The sequence below is a fragment of the Eubalaena glacialis genome, chromosome 3 (genome assembly GCF_028564815.1).
Source record: "Eubalaena glacialis isolate mEubGla1 chromosome 3, mEubGla1.1.hap2.+ XY, whole genome shotgun sequence".
In the NCBI taxonomy this organism is placed as follows: Eukaryota; Metazoa; Chordata; class Mammalia; order Artiodactyla; family Balaenidae; genus Eubalaena; species Eubalaena glacialis.
The window spans coordinates 134,546,187-134,567,685 of record NC_083718.1 but is presented as its reverse complement, the minus strand read 5'-3'; the positions used below and the strand labels follow the sequence as shown (position 1 = coordinate 134,567,685).

General features: G+C 34.9%; 1 protein-coding gene across 2 annotated transcripts in view; it reads left to right on the top strand.

The window, feature by feature from the left end:
- The window catches only part of LRRC7 (leucine rich repeat containing 7), a 384,748-nt gene that overhangs the window by 295,882 nt on the left and 67,367 nt on the right, over positions 1–21,499 (top strand). The window contains exons 20-22 of one of the 2 annotated variants that reach the window (XM_061186458.1): positions 892–2,572; positions 6,461–6,601; positions 16,005–16,124. In XM_061186458.1, the coding sequence (XP_061042441.1) occupies positions 892–2,572; positions 6,461–6,601; positions 16,005–16,124 (1,942 nt within the window). The remainder of the gene's footprint in view (positions 1–891; positions 2,573–6,460; positions 6,602–16,004; positions 16,125–21,499) is intronic. The other variant, XM_061186459.1, reaches the window with a different exon arrangement.

Below are 21,499 nucleotides of genomic sequence, written 5' to 3'. Positions count from 1 at the left end.
GTAAATTATTTGTTATACAAGCTGAGACTGATTTAGGTACTTTTGGAAGATGCCTTCTAAATGTACTTTTTTTCAATTAGCAAAAGCACTTAAAAGTCTTTAATAAAAGATATATAATTCAATATCATTAGTGTGCAAAAAGTTTAGAATAAACTTAGAAAAATGAGCATCTTGTAGAGATACTGTGGTCTCCAGAATAAACATGCCAATGACCAGAACTCATAATTTAATTTAATTTAATTTAATTTAATTTACATTCTAGAAAAAGATATGTGAATGCATTCACTATACAATGGATTTAATGTCTTCCAATACCTGGCCCTCAAATATGTTATTTGAAGACAACTTGGGTTCATTAGATATAAGAAGCATTGATAAGAAATGTACTCTCAACTAATAGTTTGGAAATGTACAGAATCTGAAATTCCAGAGATGGAGACCAGAAATCAGGTAGTTCTAATTATCAGACAGCTTTCAGGACCATTACTAAAAATATCTATATTTCTTTCATTCACTCATTTATTCATTCATTCATTCATTCAACAAATATGTACTTAGTACCTACTATGTGCCAAGCACTACGCTAGGCCTGAAGAGAAAAAACCTCTGCCCTCATGAGTTTACATTCTAGCAGAGGACACAAGACATATAATAGGTAAGTAAACTGTGTATATTAGAAGGTAATGATAACTGAGAAGAAATAAAAGTTAGAGCAGGGTAAAGGGGTGACTTTTTTTGGACATGGAATAATAATGCTATCGTAATCATAATTGAGGTGTGGATGAATGATCAGTTGAACAAAGGATGGTGGTATTCTTGCCTGCTTGTTCCTTCTGGCAAAGACTCAGATCTTCCTCATTTTCATGTTTCTTCTTCCCATTGTGTTCACAGGATTGCACAATCTTTCCCACAGCCTCTTGATGCAAAGCCATTGCTCAGCCAGCGGGAGGCTGTCCCCCCAGGGAATCTACCACAGCGTCCTGACCGGCTGCCATTGAGTGACACTTTCACTGACAACTGGACTGATGGCTCACATTATGATAACACAGGGTTTGTTGCAGAGGAAACCACAGGCGAGAATGCCAACAATAATCCTCTCCTGAGTTCAAAATCTAGAAGCACATCTTCTCATGGACGCAGGCCTTTGATTAGGCAGGATAGGATTGTTGGTGTTCCCCTGGAACTTGAGCAGTCTACACACAGACACACACCAGAAACAGAAGTGCCTCCTTCCAATCCTTGGCAGAATTGGACCAGAACCCCTAGTCCTTTTGAAGACAGGACTGCTTTCCCTTCCAAATTAGAGACAACCCCTACCACCAGCCCATTGCCTGAAAGGAAAGAACATATAAAAGAATCTGCTGAAATACCTAGTCCTTTTTCTCCAGGAGTACCGTGGGAGTATCATGATTCTAATCCCAACAGGAGTCTCAGTAATGTCTTTTCTCAAATCCACTGCCGCCCAGAATCTTCTAAAGGTGTTATTTCGATTAGCAAAAGCACAGAGAGGCTTTCCCCACTCATGAAAGACATCAAGTCCAATAAATTCAAGAAGTCACAGAGTATCGATGAGATTGACATTGGTACATACAAGGTTTATAATATACCATTAGAAAACTATGCTTCTGGGAGTGATCACTTAGGAAGTCACGAACGACCTGACAAAATGTTAGGACCAGAGCATGGTATGTCCAGTATGTCTCGAAGCCAGTCAGTTCCGATGCTGGATGATGAGATGCTCACTTATGGAAGTAGTAAAGGGCCACAACAACAAAAAGCTTCCATGACAAAAAAAGTCTATCAATTTGACCAAAGCTTCAATCCCCAAGGAGCAGTGGAAGTTAAAGCTGAAAAGAGGATACCGCCCCCGTTTCAACACAATGCTGAGTACGTGCAACAGCCGGGAAAAAACATCACCAAGGATTTGGTTAGTCCTAGAGCTTACAGAGGATACCCACCGATGGAGCAAATATTTTCATTTTCTCAGCCATCTGTTAATGAGGATGCTGTGGTAAATGCCCAGTTTGCAAGCCAAGGTGCCAGGGCAGGCTTCTTGAGAAGAGCTGACTCCCTGGCGAGTTCCACAGAAATGGCCATGTTTAGAAGGGTCAGTGAACCTCATGAGCTGCCTCCGAATGATAGGTACGGCAGACCTCCATATAGGGGAGGTCTGGATCGCCAAAGCAGCGTTTCAGTGACTGAGTCCCAGTTCCTGAAAAGGAATGGCAGGTATGAAGATGAACACCCTTCATATCAAGAAGTGAAAGCTCAGGCGGGAAGTTTTCCAGTTAAAAACCTTACCCAAAGGAGGCCATTGTCTGCAAGAAGCTACAGTACAGAGAGTTATGGTGCCTCCCAAACCAGGCCAGTTTCAGCTAGGCCTACTATGGCAGCTCTTTTGGAAAAAATACCATCTGACTATAACTTGGGTAACTATGGTGACAAGCCATCAGATAACAGTGATATAAAGACGAGGCCTACTCCTGTGAAGGGAGAGGAGAGCTGTGGTAAAATGCCTGCAGACTGGAGACAACAGCTGCTTAGACATATAGAAGCTAGAAGGTTAGACAGGGTATGTTTGGCATTTCTCTGTAAGAATATCCCTCCTGCCTTTAGTTTTACTTTATTGGCATTTCTAAGCACATGTAGTGAAGCATGAACTACATGAATGAATAGATGATCAGCATTTTATTTATCTTTATATTGTGGGGAAATTGATCATAATAGTTTTTCATGGATATCGTTTGATGCTCTTTGAGAGTTCATAATGTATAGGTGAATTATTTATCAAAACTATCCTAAATATGGTTAGTAAGAAAGAATTCGACTCTGTTATATGGGATAGTGCTTCAATTGCTTTCTAGCCATTAAGGCAAAATGCCTCTCCTAGGACACAAAACTGTTCTCTAGTGACCTAAAGAGTATGATTTTTATTGAATCTATAAAAAGTGAGTATTCTACCCCTTTCTGCACAGACTCACTTATATTCAAATCAGACCTAATTTGTTTATACAATTTGCATATAGTTACTGCTACGGAACTACTAAAGTTATTACTTCTAATGAGCAATAATCTTCTCAGCAAGAAACAGAAAAATAAAATAAGCAGAGATTGAATGCCCTCCTACACATTATTTTATTCAATGAAAATCCTGCCATTTAGAATGTTGCTTTTCATATAGAAAGAAATGGTTAAATTCAAAGCATACTACAGACAACAAAAATAGATGATGTCTTTATAAAGACTACAAACGTACAAATTAGTGTGTATATTGCAGCAAAAAAGGGGGGGAAATTAATCCCAATGCAGTTAAAAATTGAATCACAACAAATCATGAAATGCATAGCAATTGAGGAGAGCAAAAAGAAAAATTTGTATAAGGCCTAAAATTACTTTTTGTTGTTGTTTGTATCTCTCTAAGAGAAGTCTGCATTTTCTAGAACTATGATCAATTGACCATCACCATTGAGTGTATTGATACTTTGCGGCTTTGGTGTAGAGGGCTTTGTGTACTCTGCATTGACCTTAGAATCTTAAAAGTCCTTTTTGTGAAAATAGGGCCTTTTGTTCTCTTTTTCTAGATTTAAATGCTCAGTGTAAATTGGGGATCTGGGTAATAATATACCATTAGAATGTTTCACTCAATAGTTTTATTTTATTTGGTGTCCTGCTAAAAGCACAGGTCACTGCATTTATTATATATTTTCTTAATGCTGAATTTTATGTTTTCAGGTGTACGCTTTTAAAATAATTATATTGTTTGTAGGTCGTGTCTACATGACAAGAAAACAATTATTTATAGGGAAAGAGTGAACTAATAAATGTGGGTGTGGGTGTTAGTTTCTCAATGTGGAAACTGGTTCTGCCTTGCAAAATATTTCATCAGAATGTCTGTTTCAAATAGGTGTGCTCAGTCCCATTGAAGGGAGCCTCATCAAAGCCTCATGACTGGCTGTCAGTGGGAGACACCTGGTCGGTTGTCACCATGCCTTACCTCAAGTTATACCCTCCATGTAGACAGATAACTTGGAGGGCGAAAATATTTGGGGCCAAATAAAACAGTACAGTTTGGGAACTCTGGCCTCGTGTAGACACGACCATACGTAACAGGGTAAGATGAACTAGCCAAGAAAGGTTATAAGAAGCTTTTTGGAGCATATATACAATGACTAGTAATTTGAGGCAACAGAGGAGTGAGTGAAAACAAAGCATGAAAAAGAAAAGACAAAATTTTAAGCACTTGGTACCATCATTTATTTACTGGTTTCCCAAATAAATGGTTCCTTTCCTTTGATCAGAGCTACCGAAAAGTAGGTGACTCCTCTAGTTGGAGCAGGAATTTGGAGGGAGGAAAATAGGACTGGGGAAGGGGGATTTGGATGAGCAGAAGTCTGGAGGCCCTGCCTGTCCCAGATCCAGATAACTAAAAGTAAATTTGTATGTATTTTTCCATTACTGTGACAATACCTCCCTTTTTAATTAGCCTTCACATATCCTCTGTCTTTATAATTCCCTCAGTCTGTCTTTCATTTTTCAGAGCAATTTCAATGTATATTCAATAGTTTCTCATTTAATTCCATGAAATTAAATTACCTTAGAGTATTATTGCTTCAGGCTATCAAATCCTGAAAGCTCTTCCTCTTTTCTCCAAGTAACTTTTCTTTCCCTCTCTAAATTGAGTTACTGAGCTATTCAGGCTGTATCTTACTTAAAACTTAAAACAAGATAAATCCAGGGTGCTGGAACACAGAGTTGTTATGTAAGAATGGTTCTGTACTGTTGTTCTTAACATTCTGCCCAAAGTCAGATTGCCCCAGACACAGTGTGCTTCCTTCCAGTGAAATTTAGTTGAGTGATTTGAACCCTGGAAATCAAATAGTTACACTAGAAACTACAAGATCTCTGTCCATTCCTTATAAAAGAGAACTGCCTAGAAGCCTGGACATTGGATAAACTTAAGTGTTCTACGTAATGTTGGTTAAAGATCTTGCTCGGTGTTGACCTTGGAGAGGCAGCTCCAAGTACTACCCTAGACTAAAGATGCTTGTTTTCTGCTTTGGTTTTATCTCAAGGCTCATGCTTCCACTATAGAGCCCCATTTGACTGAGAGAAATGAAAACATGAACCCGTACGTCTAAGATTGCTACTCTTCCATAGGAGCTGAGAGAGCACTAGACTGGAGTCATTTTAACCCTTAAGGAGTCATTCAAGTGCTAGATTGAAATGTTCAGTGTCCTTTTCAGTTTTGGCATGGTGACAATGGAAAAAAATCTCTGGATGAAATAATCAGGGATCCATAACAAATATGATTAGTAGACAGCACACCATCAGGAGTACAATAGTCTTTCAGTTGATGGAATTCTGGTGCTAAAAATCATTTCTTTGCAAATAATGCCCTCAGAATAGAATAGCTGCCTGCTGTTAATGTTCAATAATATTCAGTTTTAAAAAGTGTACTAAGTTAACTTCTGTAGATTTTTTTTTCCAAATTAAGAGAATTACTTAAAAGGGCCAAATGCTGTCAAATATTACATGTCCATGATAGATGGAAAGTAGAGATTGTACTGATGGAAACTATTTGATGACAGGGTATACAAAATGTTTTAATTTTTAAATGAAGTTCTGTAGAAAAAAACAAACTACCTATCAGACACTTGGAATAACCTTAGATGCACCTACTGAAGGGTAGCTACAATGCAAATATCACTAGAATGTTCTATAGGTATTTAGGTATATCAGATAAATAGCATTAATAGTTCAAATCATAGTTCCTTTAGTTTCATTATGAAATTTTTCCAGTTTAAAATGTAATTTTTAAGAAACAACAAAAAAGTTAGAATATTTGGATTCACATACAAGTTGACTGGTTTAACTAATTAGCAAATTCAATCATCCACTGGTCAGATTGAATGATTTTTTTGACCAGCTCTTTTTTTCTGAGTTGCCATAATTATGCCTATAGACAGAGAAATAAAAGCGACTGGTTTTGGCTTTAACTTTTCAGTGTATTAGTTTTAAGGCAGAATTATAAGCTAAGCTAATTTGTATGTGCTAATCTCACAATGTGAAAGAGACCATGAGATTTGCAGCTGACAAAATTTGATTAAGACCCCGCTGTTTGAAATTTTTGAATTAATAGACCGCCACTGATGAACATTTGTCCAAAGTCACTACAATCATGATATATAAGAGATAGGTTTTATGCCTTTGAGTTAGCAGCAAATGTAAAACGAATGTTATCTTTGCTTTTTGTCTTTTCTGTAGTTTTGGATGGTACTCATTATGTGCATAACTAACACTGTTTACTGTATGCTTCTGTCTGATCAAGTGCATGTTTAAAAAAGAAAGTTACTGTTTGCCTGCTTCAAGTTAAATGTTATAAATTTAAACATGTTCATGTAATAATCAGTTTGTTGAGCATGTGTTCACATCCTGTCACATGATTATTTCCTCTACTCAGAGCGCTGCTTACAAACACAACACAGTTAACCTTGGCATGCTGCCCTATGGAGGTATTTCAGCAATGCATGCAGGCAGAAGCATGACTTTAAACTTGCAGACTAAGTCTAAATTTGATCTACAAGAACTACCTCTTCAGAAAGTAAGTATGGACTGCCCTACATGTGTCAGCATACCAAAGCCAATTAATGTTGTTTGTTCACGTAATGTGTTTAGGCTGTACATACAGCCCTGCTTATAGACTCTCAGGAGTCCAAAAAGCACAAGGGCAAACAACGTAGAGCCCAAACTCTTAGCTGCTAAATGAATATTTATAGCTAGATTGATTATCAGGTTCCTGCTTAACAGCTTTGCTTTTTGGATTGAGCAGGTACATGGCTTTTTGTGTTGCTTTAAGACTCGTTTTTTCTTATTATTCATTTTCTTTTTCTTTTATTCTTTGCTTCTCTTTCTTTTGTGTGTGTATATGTATGTACTGATATATACCTTTTTTTTTTTTTTCTTACTTTTTTGGAGACCACCCTATATTCTCTTGCTGATGCATTCTGAGAACAGAACTAGAAATTATTACTGGATGGCACTGGCATAAAAACAGACACATAGATCAGTGGAACACAATAGACAGCTGAGAAATAAACCCACACAGTTATGGTCAATTAATCTAAGTCTTAAATGTACCAATGAACTAGCTATAAATAAGGAATTCTCAGAAGAAAAGATTAAATAAATGCTGGTTGAGTACAAGAGCTGACATTGAGAATGGATGTGAACTACAGTTTTAATCCTCATGAAGTGAAAGAAATAATAAAAATAAAAGAACAAAACAAAGAGACACACACACACACACAAAGAAATTATTATTGGATTTCAGTTGATTCCTTTGGAAAAGACATAGAGTCCTAAATTAGAATGAAAATTAAGTGGTTGGCACTTCTAAATACTTCTTTAGCCCATTTTTTTTTGTAGGAAATATTACACAGAAGTAAAACATAAGAAACAAATTTGTAGCTTAGCTAGCAAATTTTTACTCATCCTGGGTTAATGGAAAAGTGGAAAGTTCACATGATTTTAAATGAAAATGTAGGCTTATTTGAAAGGCAGTATACTGTAAGAGGAAACATTTCCATTGTCAAAGGACCGTTTCTGCTTGTTTTATTCAGGCAAAACAGAGAATACACATTTTACCTGTTTAAATTGACTAATGCACTCTTAGCTACATTTCGATGGAAACTAATGAGTCATTGTCACACAATATGTCATTATGACTATATTATTAATGTAGTCATTAACCTAGTAAGTTTTTACAAAAAAGAGCAATGCAAAAGTAAGGATAACAAAATGATGGTAACCTCCAAACACTCTTCTCTATCAAATTAATGAACATATGGAGCAAACTCCCATCCCAGGAAAATGAGTGTTATAAGACCACAAACTCATGTTTTATTGTCAAATTAGCCTTAATAACAGCCCCTAACTCTGTATAGTTTGCCTCCTACTCTGAGGAGAGTAATAAAATTAAAGAGACATTTAAATTCACAGCTTTTTTATCACCCATGATCACTTTGGGGAAAAAAAAAAGCTAACTTAATTGAGAACTTTTGAAAATTATTTTCCTTGTCCTCAGTCTCCTGTTACAGGACCAGTATTGTGTAGGTAACTCTCTCCAGGGAGAAGAATGACTGATTTATGGTGTTTACCTATGTCAGTGATAAAACACTCCCTCTCTGGCCAATTTCAAAGTAGTGACTTGACATCACTGAACTCAGAATTGGGACTGAGAATAGTCAGCCCTCATGAGCTAGTACAAGTCGGCTCCAACACATTACCATCAATGAGACCCTTTTCACTGGAGCCTCTAGTCTGTTCTTCATGTCCTCTTAGATGCCCAGGGCTTTCATCTTCTGCCCTAACAAAACCAGTGTTCAAAAAGGTCTTGAAACTTATTTGCGCTAAGGAACAGACGAGCTATCACAACTTAAATAGACAACTTTCCTGGAGGGCTTGGTAATCAAATAGAACTCAAACCCTTAAACTACAATCATAGAATTTCAAAATACAGTAAGCAGATTAGAGAGATCTTGGTATGAAAGAAGCTATTGCTTGAACCCCTTGAAATTATATCATATGGATAACCCCTTATTTTGCTTAGTTTTTAGCCCTATTTTCTCATCAATCTATAGGATAATATAGATATATTCAGTGTCTGAAAAATGGTAATACACTTGAAGCACTGTTTCTCAATGCATAAATTATTCTCCAGATATAAATTAGGTACCTCTGTGTTGCTATATTAATTTTCTGATGTTTTGGGGTGTACCCTATAGAATGGATTCATTAACTATTACTATAACTCTAAGATGATCTATAACAGAAATATTGCAGAGTTATATTTGGAGACATTGCAACCTTACTCAGTTGGGCACAGAGATGACCTAAAGGAATTCTTTTTGGAAACTACCTTAAATTGCAAACCAAGAATAATTCAAGTATGGAAAAGAATCTGAAAAAGAATATATATATATACATTTCAGTATATATATATACACACATATATATAGAACTGAATCACTTTGCATACAACTGAAACTAACACAATATTGCAAATCAAGTATACTTCAATATAAACAAATAAATAAATAAATAAATAAGCTGCCATCCAGGCCCCCCCCAAAAAAGAGTAATTCAAGTACTGAAATAGTCTATCTCAAAATGAATTATCATCAAGACTTTATTATACACACCAAAAAATAAATAAAAGGGAGAAGAAAGAAAGCAAGGGATGGAAATAAACAGTCAGGGCAACTACTCCATTGCCCCCTAAAGATTTTATGACCCAAATGATGAGTTTAAGCCCCGTAAACTGTAGACATTTAAGCATCTGGACAACTTTGCTACCTTGCTGCTAGTGCAGGAACATTATCAGGTGTGGTTACTGGATGTTTAATCACTTTCAAGACTACTCCATGCTCTACTTCTTTTCATGGATTCCAATCTAAGTCTCTGCCCTTTTGCCTTTGTGTTCAGGTACATCTCTTCTGCAGAGCTTCTTAATTTGAAAATTTGTTTGGTTTTTCTGCCAAACTTTAGGGTCAACCTCTCTTAAGGTGCAGCCTTTCAGATTCTCCCTTCTTGGCTCCACTAACCGTTAATAACCGGTCCTATGATTGAGGCTCAGTTTCCTGGAACCCTTCTCACCAGGAGAGGAGAGAGGCAAAAATTATTTTCCTTTGATTTACAAATACATAAAAACCTATTACAGCACTTTCATCTTGCCACTTAAGATAATGAAAATTAGTATCAGCTATTTAAGATATCATTACGGCCTCTAAATGATTGTTAGCCATGAGAATTGCACTAAAATATAGAGTAAGATCAAAATAAAAATATTTCAGTAAATAAAATTGACAAAAACTGTTCATTCTCCTGTGAAAATCCTGGAGCTTTTTATTCATAAAATTCCTGAATGATAACACTGGCTATCTCTAGTTAGGTACTGTGGTAAATGACTTTGGGGTGTCCTAGAAAGAATGAATGAAGTGTCCTAAGGAATCTAAATGAATGTTTTCATGTATTACCAGTTAAGAACTGGGTATGGAGTTGCAGCATACTTTTGTATAGGCGGTGCCCTCCCCAGGGAACATTCAGGGGCTGAAATCCAGACCCTTTCCCCACACTCTCTGCTGGCAAGACTTAACCTCTTGTAATTAAAAGAAAGGAGCACCTTTTTGTATTTTCTCTGTTACACTGAGATTGTCTTCTTGCAAGTTATGTACCCAGAGAGGGCACCTTTTTGTGATTCCTACCTCCCCGTCCCTCCATTATGGTAATTGACAAAAGGGCACTACCTGAGGTCCTGACTGAGCAAATTATTTGTTTTTCGGTGTGGATTTTTTTCTTTTTAGGCTACCAAAACATATCTAATAATTTTTTCTCAATTTTCTTTTAAATAAATTTGTAATAAACTACTTAAAGGATATAACTATTTTTGAATAAAGATTGAAGAACTCTGAACTTGAAGTATTTACACAGCGAATATTTACGTGGATAAAAAGAAAACACTCTCCCAGATTTTGCTATGTGTTTTGAATATTTCTATTTTTTCATATTTATTATATTCCAGGTTGAGTACTGTACATTTTTCATGGACTACAAGCTAAATATAGTCTTTCTGTATTATAGATAGTAAATTACATTTTCTATGGTAATTTTACAGAACCTGTTTTGATATTAACAGAATGCAAATAAAGAAAACCACAAAATTAGTTTAATAAATTTAATTTCCTTTAATATTTTCATCTTTTGATGCTTACTCTAATTTAATAAAAAATTTAATAGTATTTATAACCAGAACATCTAAAACATATGTCAGCTATTAAATTATTAATTATTAGTATTCTCTATTTACTTATTCATTCATTCATTTATTCATTTATTCATTTATCATTTATTCACTGCCTCTCCAAAAAGCATTTAAGACAACTTTCTATGACGTTATTGATGGTTCAATGTGCTTCTTTGGATGTGTTCTGTTGTAATTGAGCTTAGCTAATGTCTTGAAATTTTATGTTATCAAAGAGAAATATAATATTGTAAAATGTCAGTTCAAACTGTCATTTTTATTATCCAGATTAATGGTAGAAAAAATAAATATTTTGATAGGAGAAGAATAAAGACTAGGATTTATTGGAAATCTACTATGTACATAATACCATGAGATACTTTAAATTTTTTTTTTTTTTTTTTTGCACAACCCTCACAAAAACCCTGAATGGAATTATTTCTCACCATTGTATAGAAGAAGAAACTGAGACTCATGTGTTACATAAAAGAACTCAACTATATTTTCACTGTTTTACTGTTGTAACCCCTACACCTAGCATGGTAGTAGAATTTGAATCCAACTCTGCTTAGCACCCAAGTCCCTGCTATTTCTTGTATATGATGATGTCTTCTCAAATGTTTATAAAATCGGACATTTTCATAGACTGTAATTCATAATAGTTGATAAAGCTCTTTCATATACATAATTATATTATCTTCACAACAATCCAGAAAAGTAGATATTATGGGACGGAGAAAAGAATATACAAGTAGAACATAATAACTAATCTAATATATATCATGACCCAAATCATCCCCTATGTGCTACAGATACAGTGCTCTCTTATTTAGCTAGCTTAATAAATGCTAGTAGTTACCTTGCCCTCTTTCAGATCCGCTTGCATTTCCTGAGCACTCAGTATCACCAAGAAATATGTTTGGTAGCAGGAAAAGACCAAAGGTTTTGAACCTAAGAAAATCACAACTTAGTCATCCATAATACTCCTGCTCCAGAGACATGCAAGGCTGGGAAAGAAATCCCTGGCCTTTTCTAACTCCCCATCTGCAAGTGTCCAGCTGCCAATATAAATAGTGTGGTCTCTTCTACACTGGAGAAATTGATAATTTTTTTCTTGTTCTTTTTTTTTTTAACTTTTACCAACATAATATTACACCATAGTACCTACTGCTTATTGGCTTATTGAAACAGACACTAATATAAATTACAATTTCAGAGGAAGGGAAGTTGAAATTATGGAAATATATGTATTCAATGATCTTTTCATATAATTTTGCCTGGAAGAAGATGGCGTCAGTATCTGTTTTATTAGTTGATACTTATTCCACCATCTTTTGAATTAGAGTTTAGATAGCAATGTTTGCACCTAAATTCTTTTCAAATTTCTAATGTCCTTTCTTATAGACCATGCAAGTGACTCAGGATCAAATAGTAACAATATCTGATATGCATTCGTTCACCCTAGTTACAAGGGTTACTTACTTAATTCCAGTTTTGTTTTGTTTTGTTTTGTTTTGTTTGCTGAAAGCAAAGCAATATTTCTGCAGCACCTTGGGGTAACTTATGCCTATAGTTTCTACTGATTTTGCTGCATTTATTATTGGCTACCTATTGCTCAAGAAGGATTCACTTATCTTTCTAATTATGAAAAAAGCCTTCAGCCTGTAAATCCACATAAATCCTCATAGACAGTGACTAAAATTACCAAAATAAGCTTAGTACTCATACAGATACTTCCCCACCATTATAATGAAATACTAGCTTTAAAATCATCTGGATATTACATTACCATCTTCAGATTGAACCCTGTGAAATCATAATAATTAAGATCCAAACTTGGTGTATATTTGTCTTTATAACCTACTTTTTTCAAAAAATATGCAGAAAAAGAATAAGATAACAATAATTTCACTGAAAATACTTTGGGGAAAGTTGTTTTCACACATTTTTTTGAAGCTGTGGTAATGCCCTCTGTGAACGATGTGCCAATTACTAAGCAAAATAGATCCTTGAGTTCTTAAGGAATATATCCCAAGACCTTTGCACAGTGCCAAATTCTAATACCACTCTCATATAATTCCTCCAACTAAATGCCATAAGTGAATTTCCCAAGCTTTCAGTGCACCCATCAATTAACAGTCAAGAGCAAAGCTACTGGATCAGCTAAGCTCATTTACTCATATATGTGAATCCTCTACATACACATATCCTCACATATGGGCACACATATGCATACCTGCATGCATACACTCATATACATGCTCATGCATACACAGATATATAGAGACACACATATTCATGCACATTTATGTCTCAACAAAATTAGAAATTACTTCTTCCTTCCAATAGATGCTTGTGATCACTCACAGTAGTCAAAATCATAAACGTTAAATCTACAAATGTCCACAGTCGTCTTTGGGATTAGCATCTGTTCAGCAAAACTTCTACTAGAATTACCAAATTTCTTAAAAAATATAATTTCTGACTTTTCACTAAATCACATTGACGAGTTTTTCTCTTATTTTGAAATATTAAGGATCTACAGAATTTAGAAGCTGAATAAATGGTATATTGTGAGGATTTTCCACGTATTTTATATTTAATTGGTCATATGTGGTGAGGAAAAGACTAATTCTTAATCTTTTGAAGTATCTAAAAAAAATAACTAGAATGTGGTACTAAAGATAATTGAACCTCAGTTTGCTTATTTTCTTTGAAATAATAAAATTCAATAGTGGCAGTTGCTCCTTGTAACTTTTCATAGAATTTTAACAACTAAGTAACTGCGTTTATGTAAAGTTCAGGAGCACTTTATCAGAAGTACATTTTTTTGTAAATAGCTATACTCACTCCCTTTGAGGAAGAATGTGAACCCACTACATAATTCTCTTTTGGGTTCCTCCCTCCCAAACATTAATAAACTGTTCTCACGGTCTATTTTTTACAAACTTAAGTCACCCCTAGGGTGTCTCACTTTAGAAAAACAAAGAGGCCAGAGCATTCTTGAAATTAATAAAGGAAATTGCTTTCAGGAAATTCCTTTAATTTTGCTGTCTAGTCAAAGTATTTTTTTCACGTGTCTGCATGTTTATGTTCTCTTTGGGCCCTGTAACATAAAGGAATTGGTGCGGTTGTTAATTCTAATTTTAAAAAGAGAGAGATTAATTGCTAAATTAATGAAGAATCTCATCATCATGATATTAGGATTTTGACTAAGGGTTTTAGCCTTCTTTTATGTTGAAAAGAATCTTGCAATTCTCAGTTGCTCTCTGTGACTAGGAGTCATGTCTGGGCAGCCGAAGGGAGTTTAGTGGAGGAAATAGAGATGGAGATGAAGATGATATGGAGGAAAAAAAGATTATATGTGTTGAATTCTGACCACTTCTCAAAAATCTGTGTTCCACAGACCCAGCTAGTTGAATATATTTATTATCCCACTTCACTGGCAAAGAAACCAAACCAGAAAAGACATGAGTACTAAAAATTCAAAAAGAAAACTGTCCAGTAGTGCCTGCCCTGCATAATTATATTTTAACTGCTTAATTTTAACAGTTTGATTTGTCATATTAATAGCTAGAAAAATCGTGTGTGGGCATATGCAAACATTAATCTCTAAAAGGTAAAGACTAGAAAATTAATGCTTGAAATCAGACAGATGGTCATTGAATAGCTGTCTGGTTATTTTCAAGTAATATATACTTTAAATATGTTACCTCTATTTGATTTTCAAACAAACACAGGTAAATTCATTCCTAACTAACCCAAGAGCCTCAATTCAGTACCTTTTTTCTCTTTTTTCATACTTTCTGGTATGCTCATGAAAAAGGAATTCACACGGCCAAAGTCAAAGAAGAAAATTGAACTTCCTTACTTTTCACTATATCCACGAGACCCCAGGAAAATTTCATCTAATTTTGTTTAATTAATCTTGTCATAATAAATATTATTTTTTAATAGTTCCAAGCAATGCTTTTTAAAAATGCAGGTAGTCAAAATGCTGATAGTGTGGTTATATAGTTGTTTTCTAAAGGAGAACTATTAGGAGCACTCCGTATAACTGGATGAAGCCTGGCAAGCAGTCCATCTGCACCATGTTATGAAGAGAATGGCCCAGTTCCCTCATTCCAGGGTTGGAGGACCATTCTCCACACAAAGAGCTGCACATACACTCTCTAACCAGGCTTCCTTTATCCACAGGGATCCTCCAAAACATGTGGAGAAAATGGCATAGGAAACATTGAGTATAATATCTCACCACATAACAATTCCCCAGGAAATCAAGCAGTACTTGTATATCCCGTAGGTTAGAGGAGGAGAAAGCCTATGGAAAAAGTTAATCGGCTTCGACAGGAAAAATATTCCATTACTGTATCCCTCCACGGGAGTCCATCTTTCTGATGATGTATGATTATTTTCTGTTACTCAGGTCAGACTACAGAAGGCTCCCAAAATATCTAGTAGTAATAATAATAAAGACAGGAGTATTATTATTTGTTAAAAATAATAAGCAGTAAATCAGCCAAAAATAAAATATATATGAAGAGTGTAAACTTTAATGCATAAATGATCTATATAAATAAATTTGGAATCAAAACAATTATGATTTATTTACACTGAAATTCTAACAGCACAATATTTTTTGATGTGTTAATCTTTCCTCTAAGCGATCTGTAGATAATGTCATAGTGCCATGAATCTCGCACTATGCTAGTGTTAATACCATTTTGGATTAGTGCAAGACACATTCTCCCAGAATCAATACAGCCTTATAAAATTTGTTTTAGGTTATGGTTTGGAATATTGGAAGTTACATACTATGTATTATATGGTTTCAGTTTATATTCTAAATGGTAAGATCACACTAAAGAAACAAGTGAAGCAACTTTTAAATGTTGTAGTTTTTAACAATTGGTTAATTTTATCCTGATTATTTTTATTCCAGTACTGTAAATTTAAACTTCTCTTTAAAATTCAGTAAATAACTATAAGATGGTTATTTTAATTGAATTTCTCACTGCTTCCAAAAAGCTATTAATTTACAATTCTTACCATGTAAATAGTGTATAATAATACCTCCAGTTTAGGATATATGTTTTTCTGTGATTAAACAAAATTAATTTTACCATAATCATGAGGGACTCTTTTCAGAAAACTATGATAAACTTCTATTACATCACTAAAGAATGCCATACCATTTTTGCAATAGACCCCGTCCCAGCAAAGCAACATTTTAGACAATGGACAAGAAGATGTATCTCCTAGTGGCCAGTGGAATCCTTATCCTCTTGGGAGGCGGGATGTACCTCCGGACACCATTACTAAAAAGGTAACCAATTTCAAATTAATGACACAAACCATGAATCTTGCATATCCATTGTAATATGTAATCCATATCTTGCATCTTAACATCATTTCTAACTTTGTGATAAATTTAGTCTAAATACTATCCCACAATAGGGAGTCTGGTTAACTGTAAGTGCATTGAAAAGAATGAAAAGTGAACATTGCCAAATGCTCAGAGCTAGTAATGAATTTTTATAAACAACATCCTGCCACCTCTCTGAGGATCTGTCACCTCTTATTCGTGTCTGACACTCACCTTTGAAGTGCAACTACAGGAAATTTTGTAATGTATACTTTCTGACTCTGTTGGATTCAGCAGCATGGTGTAGCCAATTTGCATAAGATGAAGTTTGACCACAAAAGATTGATTCACCATTTCTAAAGTCATAGCAACTCATTCATCCTGTCATTCATTCATCAGACACTTAGTGAGCAACTGTATGTGCCAAGCAGCACTACTATGTGTTGAGTACTTGCTAGATGTTAGGGAACAAAAATGCAGAAGATATGGTATGGTGTCTTACCTCTAGGACCTATTCGTCTGGTGAGGTAGGTTCAGAGATAAGTAGGTAATTGTAATACTTCATGTTAAATCACCATAAAGGGAGCAAAAAGAAAGCTATAACCGAGAAGGTAATTGCAACATATATGAGGGACAAGGGGTTGATATTCCAGAATATATTTTTTAAAACTCCTACAAATCAATATGAAAAGACATATAACACAGTACCAAAAGTATGGTAAAATACAAGGGCATCAGGAGAGTAAATTAACATTAAAATAAAACTGAACCTTTTTATCAATCAGGGAAATACAGAAAAAATGCTATTTTATACCCACTGAACTAACAAAAATTAAGAAGTATGAAAATGTAAGTTCTTTGCAAGTATAAGAGCAATGTAAACTCTATACTTCTTGTGGGAGTATAAAGCACAATCACATCGCCAACAAATTATCTTATAAAGCTGAATATGCATATACCCAACATTCCAATAATTGCCCTCCTAAGATATTATCCTAGAAGAACTCTTGTGTACGTCATTCAAGATACCAGCACTTACAATGGTAGAATACTGGATAAGCCTAAATGTCTATCACAAGAAACGTGATAAAAAATATTCACACAAGGGAATATTTTACAGCAATGAACATTTGTTAACTATAATTAGGATAATGTGTATAAACTTTAGAAGCATAGTTTGAGTGAAAAACAAGTTTCAGAAGATGGCACACATCAAGAGTTCCATATTTATAAATCTCAAAAACAAGCAAAACTAAAAATTTATTATTTAGCCATAAGTATATGAATGAGAAAACTTTTTATAAGGGAATGGTTAACGTAAATTTAGGATTATGGTTATCTCTAAAGGGGAGGCTGGGGGTAGAATCAGGGAGGAAGCTGATATTAGTTTTAGTACTGTTCTGTTTCTTAAGCTGAATTGTGATTCTTACACTCTAGTTCTTAAGCTCATAAATGTTCATTTTATAATTGTGCTTCATAACATATACACTACATAATCCCATACTTTCTTTGTAACTTAAGTGGTGATTTTTCCCTTGATAAATACTTCAGTGCTTTTTAAAAAAGATATATTAAATATCAAATTATTTTACCCAAAATAATTGTTAATATTCTGATTTGCAGGCGTTATACACGTTATTAATCTGCCTATTGAGCAATACCCAGCACTGCAGATATAGTCCTGTGAAGATGGCTAGGAGAGCACCTGGAGAGGACACCAGTTTAGTAAAGAAATTAAAGAAAGTTAAGAAAGAAGGGTGGCATAAAATAAAGCTAGGAGGTTAAGCATAAACCAGATTATGCTGGGCTTTATCCTGAAAGAAATGGGAAGAAGTGTTTTAAACAGGGGAGAGACATCATTAAATTTTCATCTAAAGAGCACTCTGACAGCTTTTCAGAGAATGAATTGGGGAGCAGAAAAACTAGAGGCCATGGAATGAGTTACAAAGCTTCTCTTGTAATCCAAGGGAGAGTAGATGGAAGCAACGGGTGGTAGAGAGAAAATGCAAAGATCCAATATATTCTTAAAAGGTACAGCCAACGTGATCTTGTGATTGACTGGACATAGGGCATAAGAGACAGCTAAGAGTTCCAAGACTAATCCCCAGGTTTCTAATTTGTATGAGTCATGATGTGCCATTCACTGAGATGGGAAAGCAAAAGAGTAATAGGTGTAAGTGGAGGAGGGGAGGGGAGTTTAAATTTTAAGATGTAGATTTGAGGTAACTTTAGGAAATCTGAGTGGAAATTTTTAGTGGATATTTAGATATATTTTTCTGAAGTTCAGGAGAGAAATCTTAGTTGGCGATACAAATTTAGCAATCATTAAAACATAAGTCATAATTGAGTCGTGAGTGAGACAGGTAGACGACACAGAACTCCACAGAACACCAACATTTAAGGCATGTTCTTAGAAACAAGAGCAGAGAAGGAATGACCAAAGATTTTGTCAATAAGTTTCTTTCTACCACAAGTTATAGAAAATTCCAGCCTTGAACACTAAAATATTTAGCTAACATAAGAAGTAGACAAGATCTAGGGTAAGGCTCAGATTAGTCTTCAGTTAGATAATTTTAAATACTTAGGGTTTTTTTCCCTCTCCACTCTTCCATTCATATTGTTGGCTTTATCCTAAAATTGGTTCCTTTCATAATTATCAGATGGCTACCTATAGCAATTGAAGATAACAAGCTTCCTCCTTCCAATACATCAGGAGAGGAACCAAGTTTCCCATAGCTGTCTCTTACAAGCAAAACCTTTCTTCCCTAAATCCCCCCACAAGCCTCTTTTTACATCTCATTGATCCAAAATAGCTAAGGACTTCTCACCCCTAGCAAGATGCATGGAATTATATGATTGGCCTTGACTAATCAGTTGGAATAGAATAGATGCGCTTTCAACTCCTATGACCACTAAAAAACTGTAGAAGGAAAAACAAGGAAAAGTGGCACCTTGGAAATCAAGTAGAAAAAAATGTTTAAAGGAGGGAAGGGTCAGCAGTATCACATGGTGCAAAAAAAGTCAAGCAAGGTAAGTATGAGTAAAGGCTCCTTGGTTTTAGCAACAAAAAGGTTATTGGTGGTCTTGGCAAAAGTAATTTAATTAACTGATGGGGCAGAATCCATAGGAACCTACATTAAGAAATAGAGAAACTTTAAAAAAACTCAAGAAAGGAGTTTCCTTTTAAAAGCAAAGAGAATTACGGTAGAATCTGGAAGGGGATATGAGGAAGACAGAAGGAATATTTAAGATGGCAAACAGCTGATTATATTTAAAGGCTGATGAGAAGTGATTGGTGAAGAGGAAGTTGGAAATCTCAGGAAAGTAGGGAAATCTGCTTCTTGATGAAAAAAGAGGAGATCGTGAATGTGACGGTAGGAAATTGAAGGAGTACCTATCAGAGCCAAGGGACCCTTACATAACCTGACCAAGAGAGGAGAGAATCATAATCACGTACTTAGTTGCAAAGGGATACTATAATTTTCCCATAAAAGGAAAAGCCTTATTCATTTATTACTCTAAATGGAATTAACAGGTGTTTACATTATCCATTCATACATCCATTTTACATAAAATCTATTTTCAAAGTCCATAATATTATGTTTAATCATATCATCAATACAAATCATGATGATCATTTGCTTGCTTCTCTACTTGCTTTGAGAACCCCATGCAATTCTGTATTGATTAAATATTTGTGAGCTAGTTATTCTTGTTAACGGCTAAAATAATTGTTTAACCTATCTGAAAATTTCAGTAGCCTTTTATATGTCTTGTCAAATGTAAAATAATGTAATATGTATTTAAAATTTTACCATGTCTTTCATGTGTAAACTCACTTATAGCTTCTTCCTACTATCATAAGCATCTTCTGACTACCCTATGTTATAACACTTTTGCCTAAAATCTGAGACTTTAGAACCTAATAATGGATATGTTTACCTATTACGTCACAGAGTAAAGAGAATAAAGAATGCTTTAAATATTCAATTTTAGTTTTTTATTATATATTAATTGAGGATACCAAGTTCAAATTCTAGTGAGAATCAACCTAAGGAAATGAAAATGGTAATGGGATTATTAGCCTGGGCTGCTGGATTTACCAAAATAGGTGTGAACGTTGTACTATTATTCTTTGAGTTTATATTTTATTCTACAATCAATTTTTTTTAAAGTCAGTGTTGGTTTTGCCGTTGTCCTGAAGTAAGTAGTCATTAGGCTAGATAGGATGAGAATGAAAAATCAGAAATTAAACTACAAATGGATGCGGAATCAAGGATAATAAGTGGTGAAGAAGTATTAGTCAGTACCCCATTTGAGTCTCCTTCTCAAAGTCTCTGCAGAAGATTTTTTAAATCTTATCTCTATGCCAAGAGATACTACTATGATGCTACTACTAGGATAATACTACTGTGTAGTACTAGTACTGTGATACTACTGTGATCAGAAAGTACTGTGATGCTGCAGAGATTCAGTGGGAAATCCATTTTAGAAAGACTATGATTGAACTTGTGGCTCTCTGTTCTAGTTATTGTATCTTTTGAACTAATATTGGTAATACCTATGGCTATGCCTAGCAGTACTCCAAGCATTACAGGAGAACAAATGTGGGTACCCTCCAAGCTGTGGATCCAGAGGTTTAGATATATAAAATAAACAAAATGTGTTCATCTATCAGAAGGAATTTTGCTCCTGTATCTACCATCATTGTTCTATGTACCTGAGAGTGGCTAATATATGGCAAAGTGTTGAGGGTGTTAAATCCTAGCCTTTTTTTTTTCAGTGGCATAATAGTAGGAGGTAGTTTTTAAATTCTCTCTTGCTATGTCAGTCTCCAAAATCTCAAATTCTGGTGTCCATTAATTCAAAAAGTCTGGGAATCACTGCTAGAAGAACATGTCACAGTAAGGTAAATCCAGCCCCACACCCTCAAATTCCAGACAGTACCACTTGAGCACTTTGAGAACTGCTGTTAAAAACTTTAATTTTTAACAAAAGTGCTCTCAGAAGGAGTATTTGCATTTTAGAGTCGTATCACATCATTGCTTTTACTGCTTCAGTCTATTAGATTAAGTCACAGTCACCATGGTAAGAACTATTATGAGGTACCATGCATTAAATACTACCCTGTGTCAGGCATTGTGCTAAATGCTTTCATGTATTTGTTCATCTTATCTTCACGACAATCATATGAGGTAAACACTTTTATTTTTGTCCACTTTAATGAAAGAAGAAACTGAATTTAGACTTCCTCAGTTAGAGACTTGGAGTTGAGGTTAGGTTACTTGCCAAGATCACATGGGTGACTAAATATTTTAGATCACTCTCCTAAATGT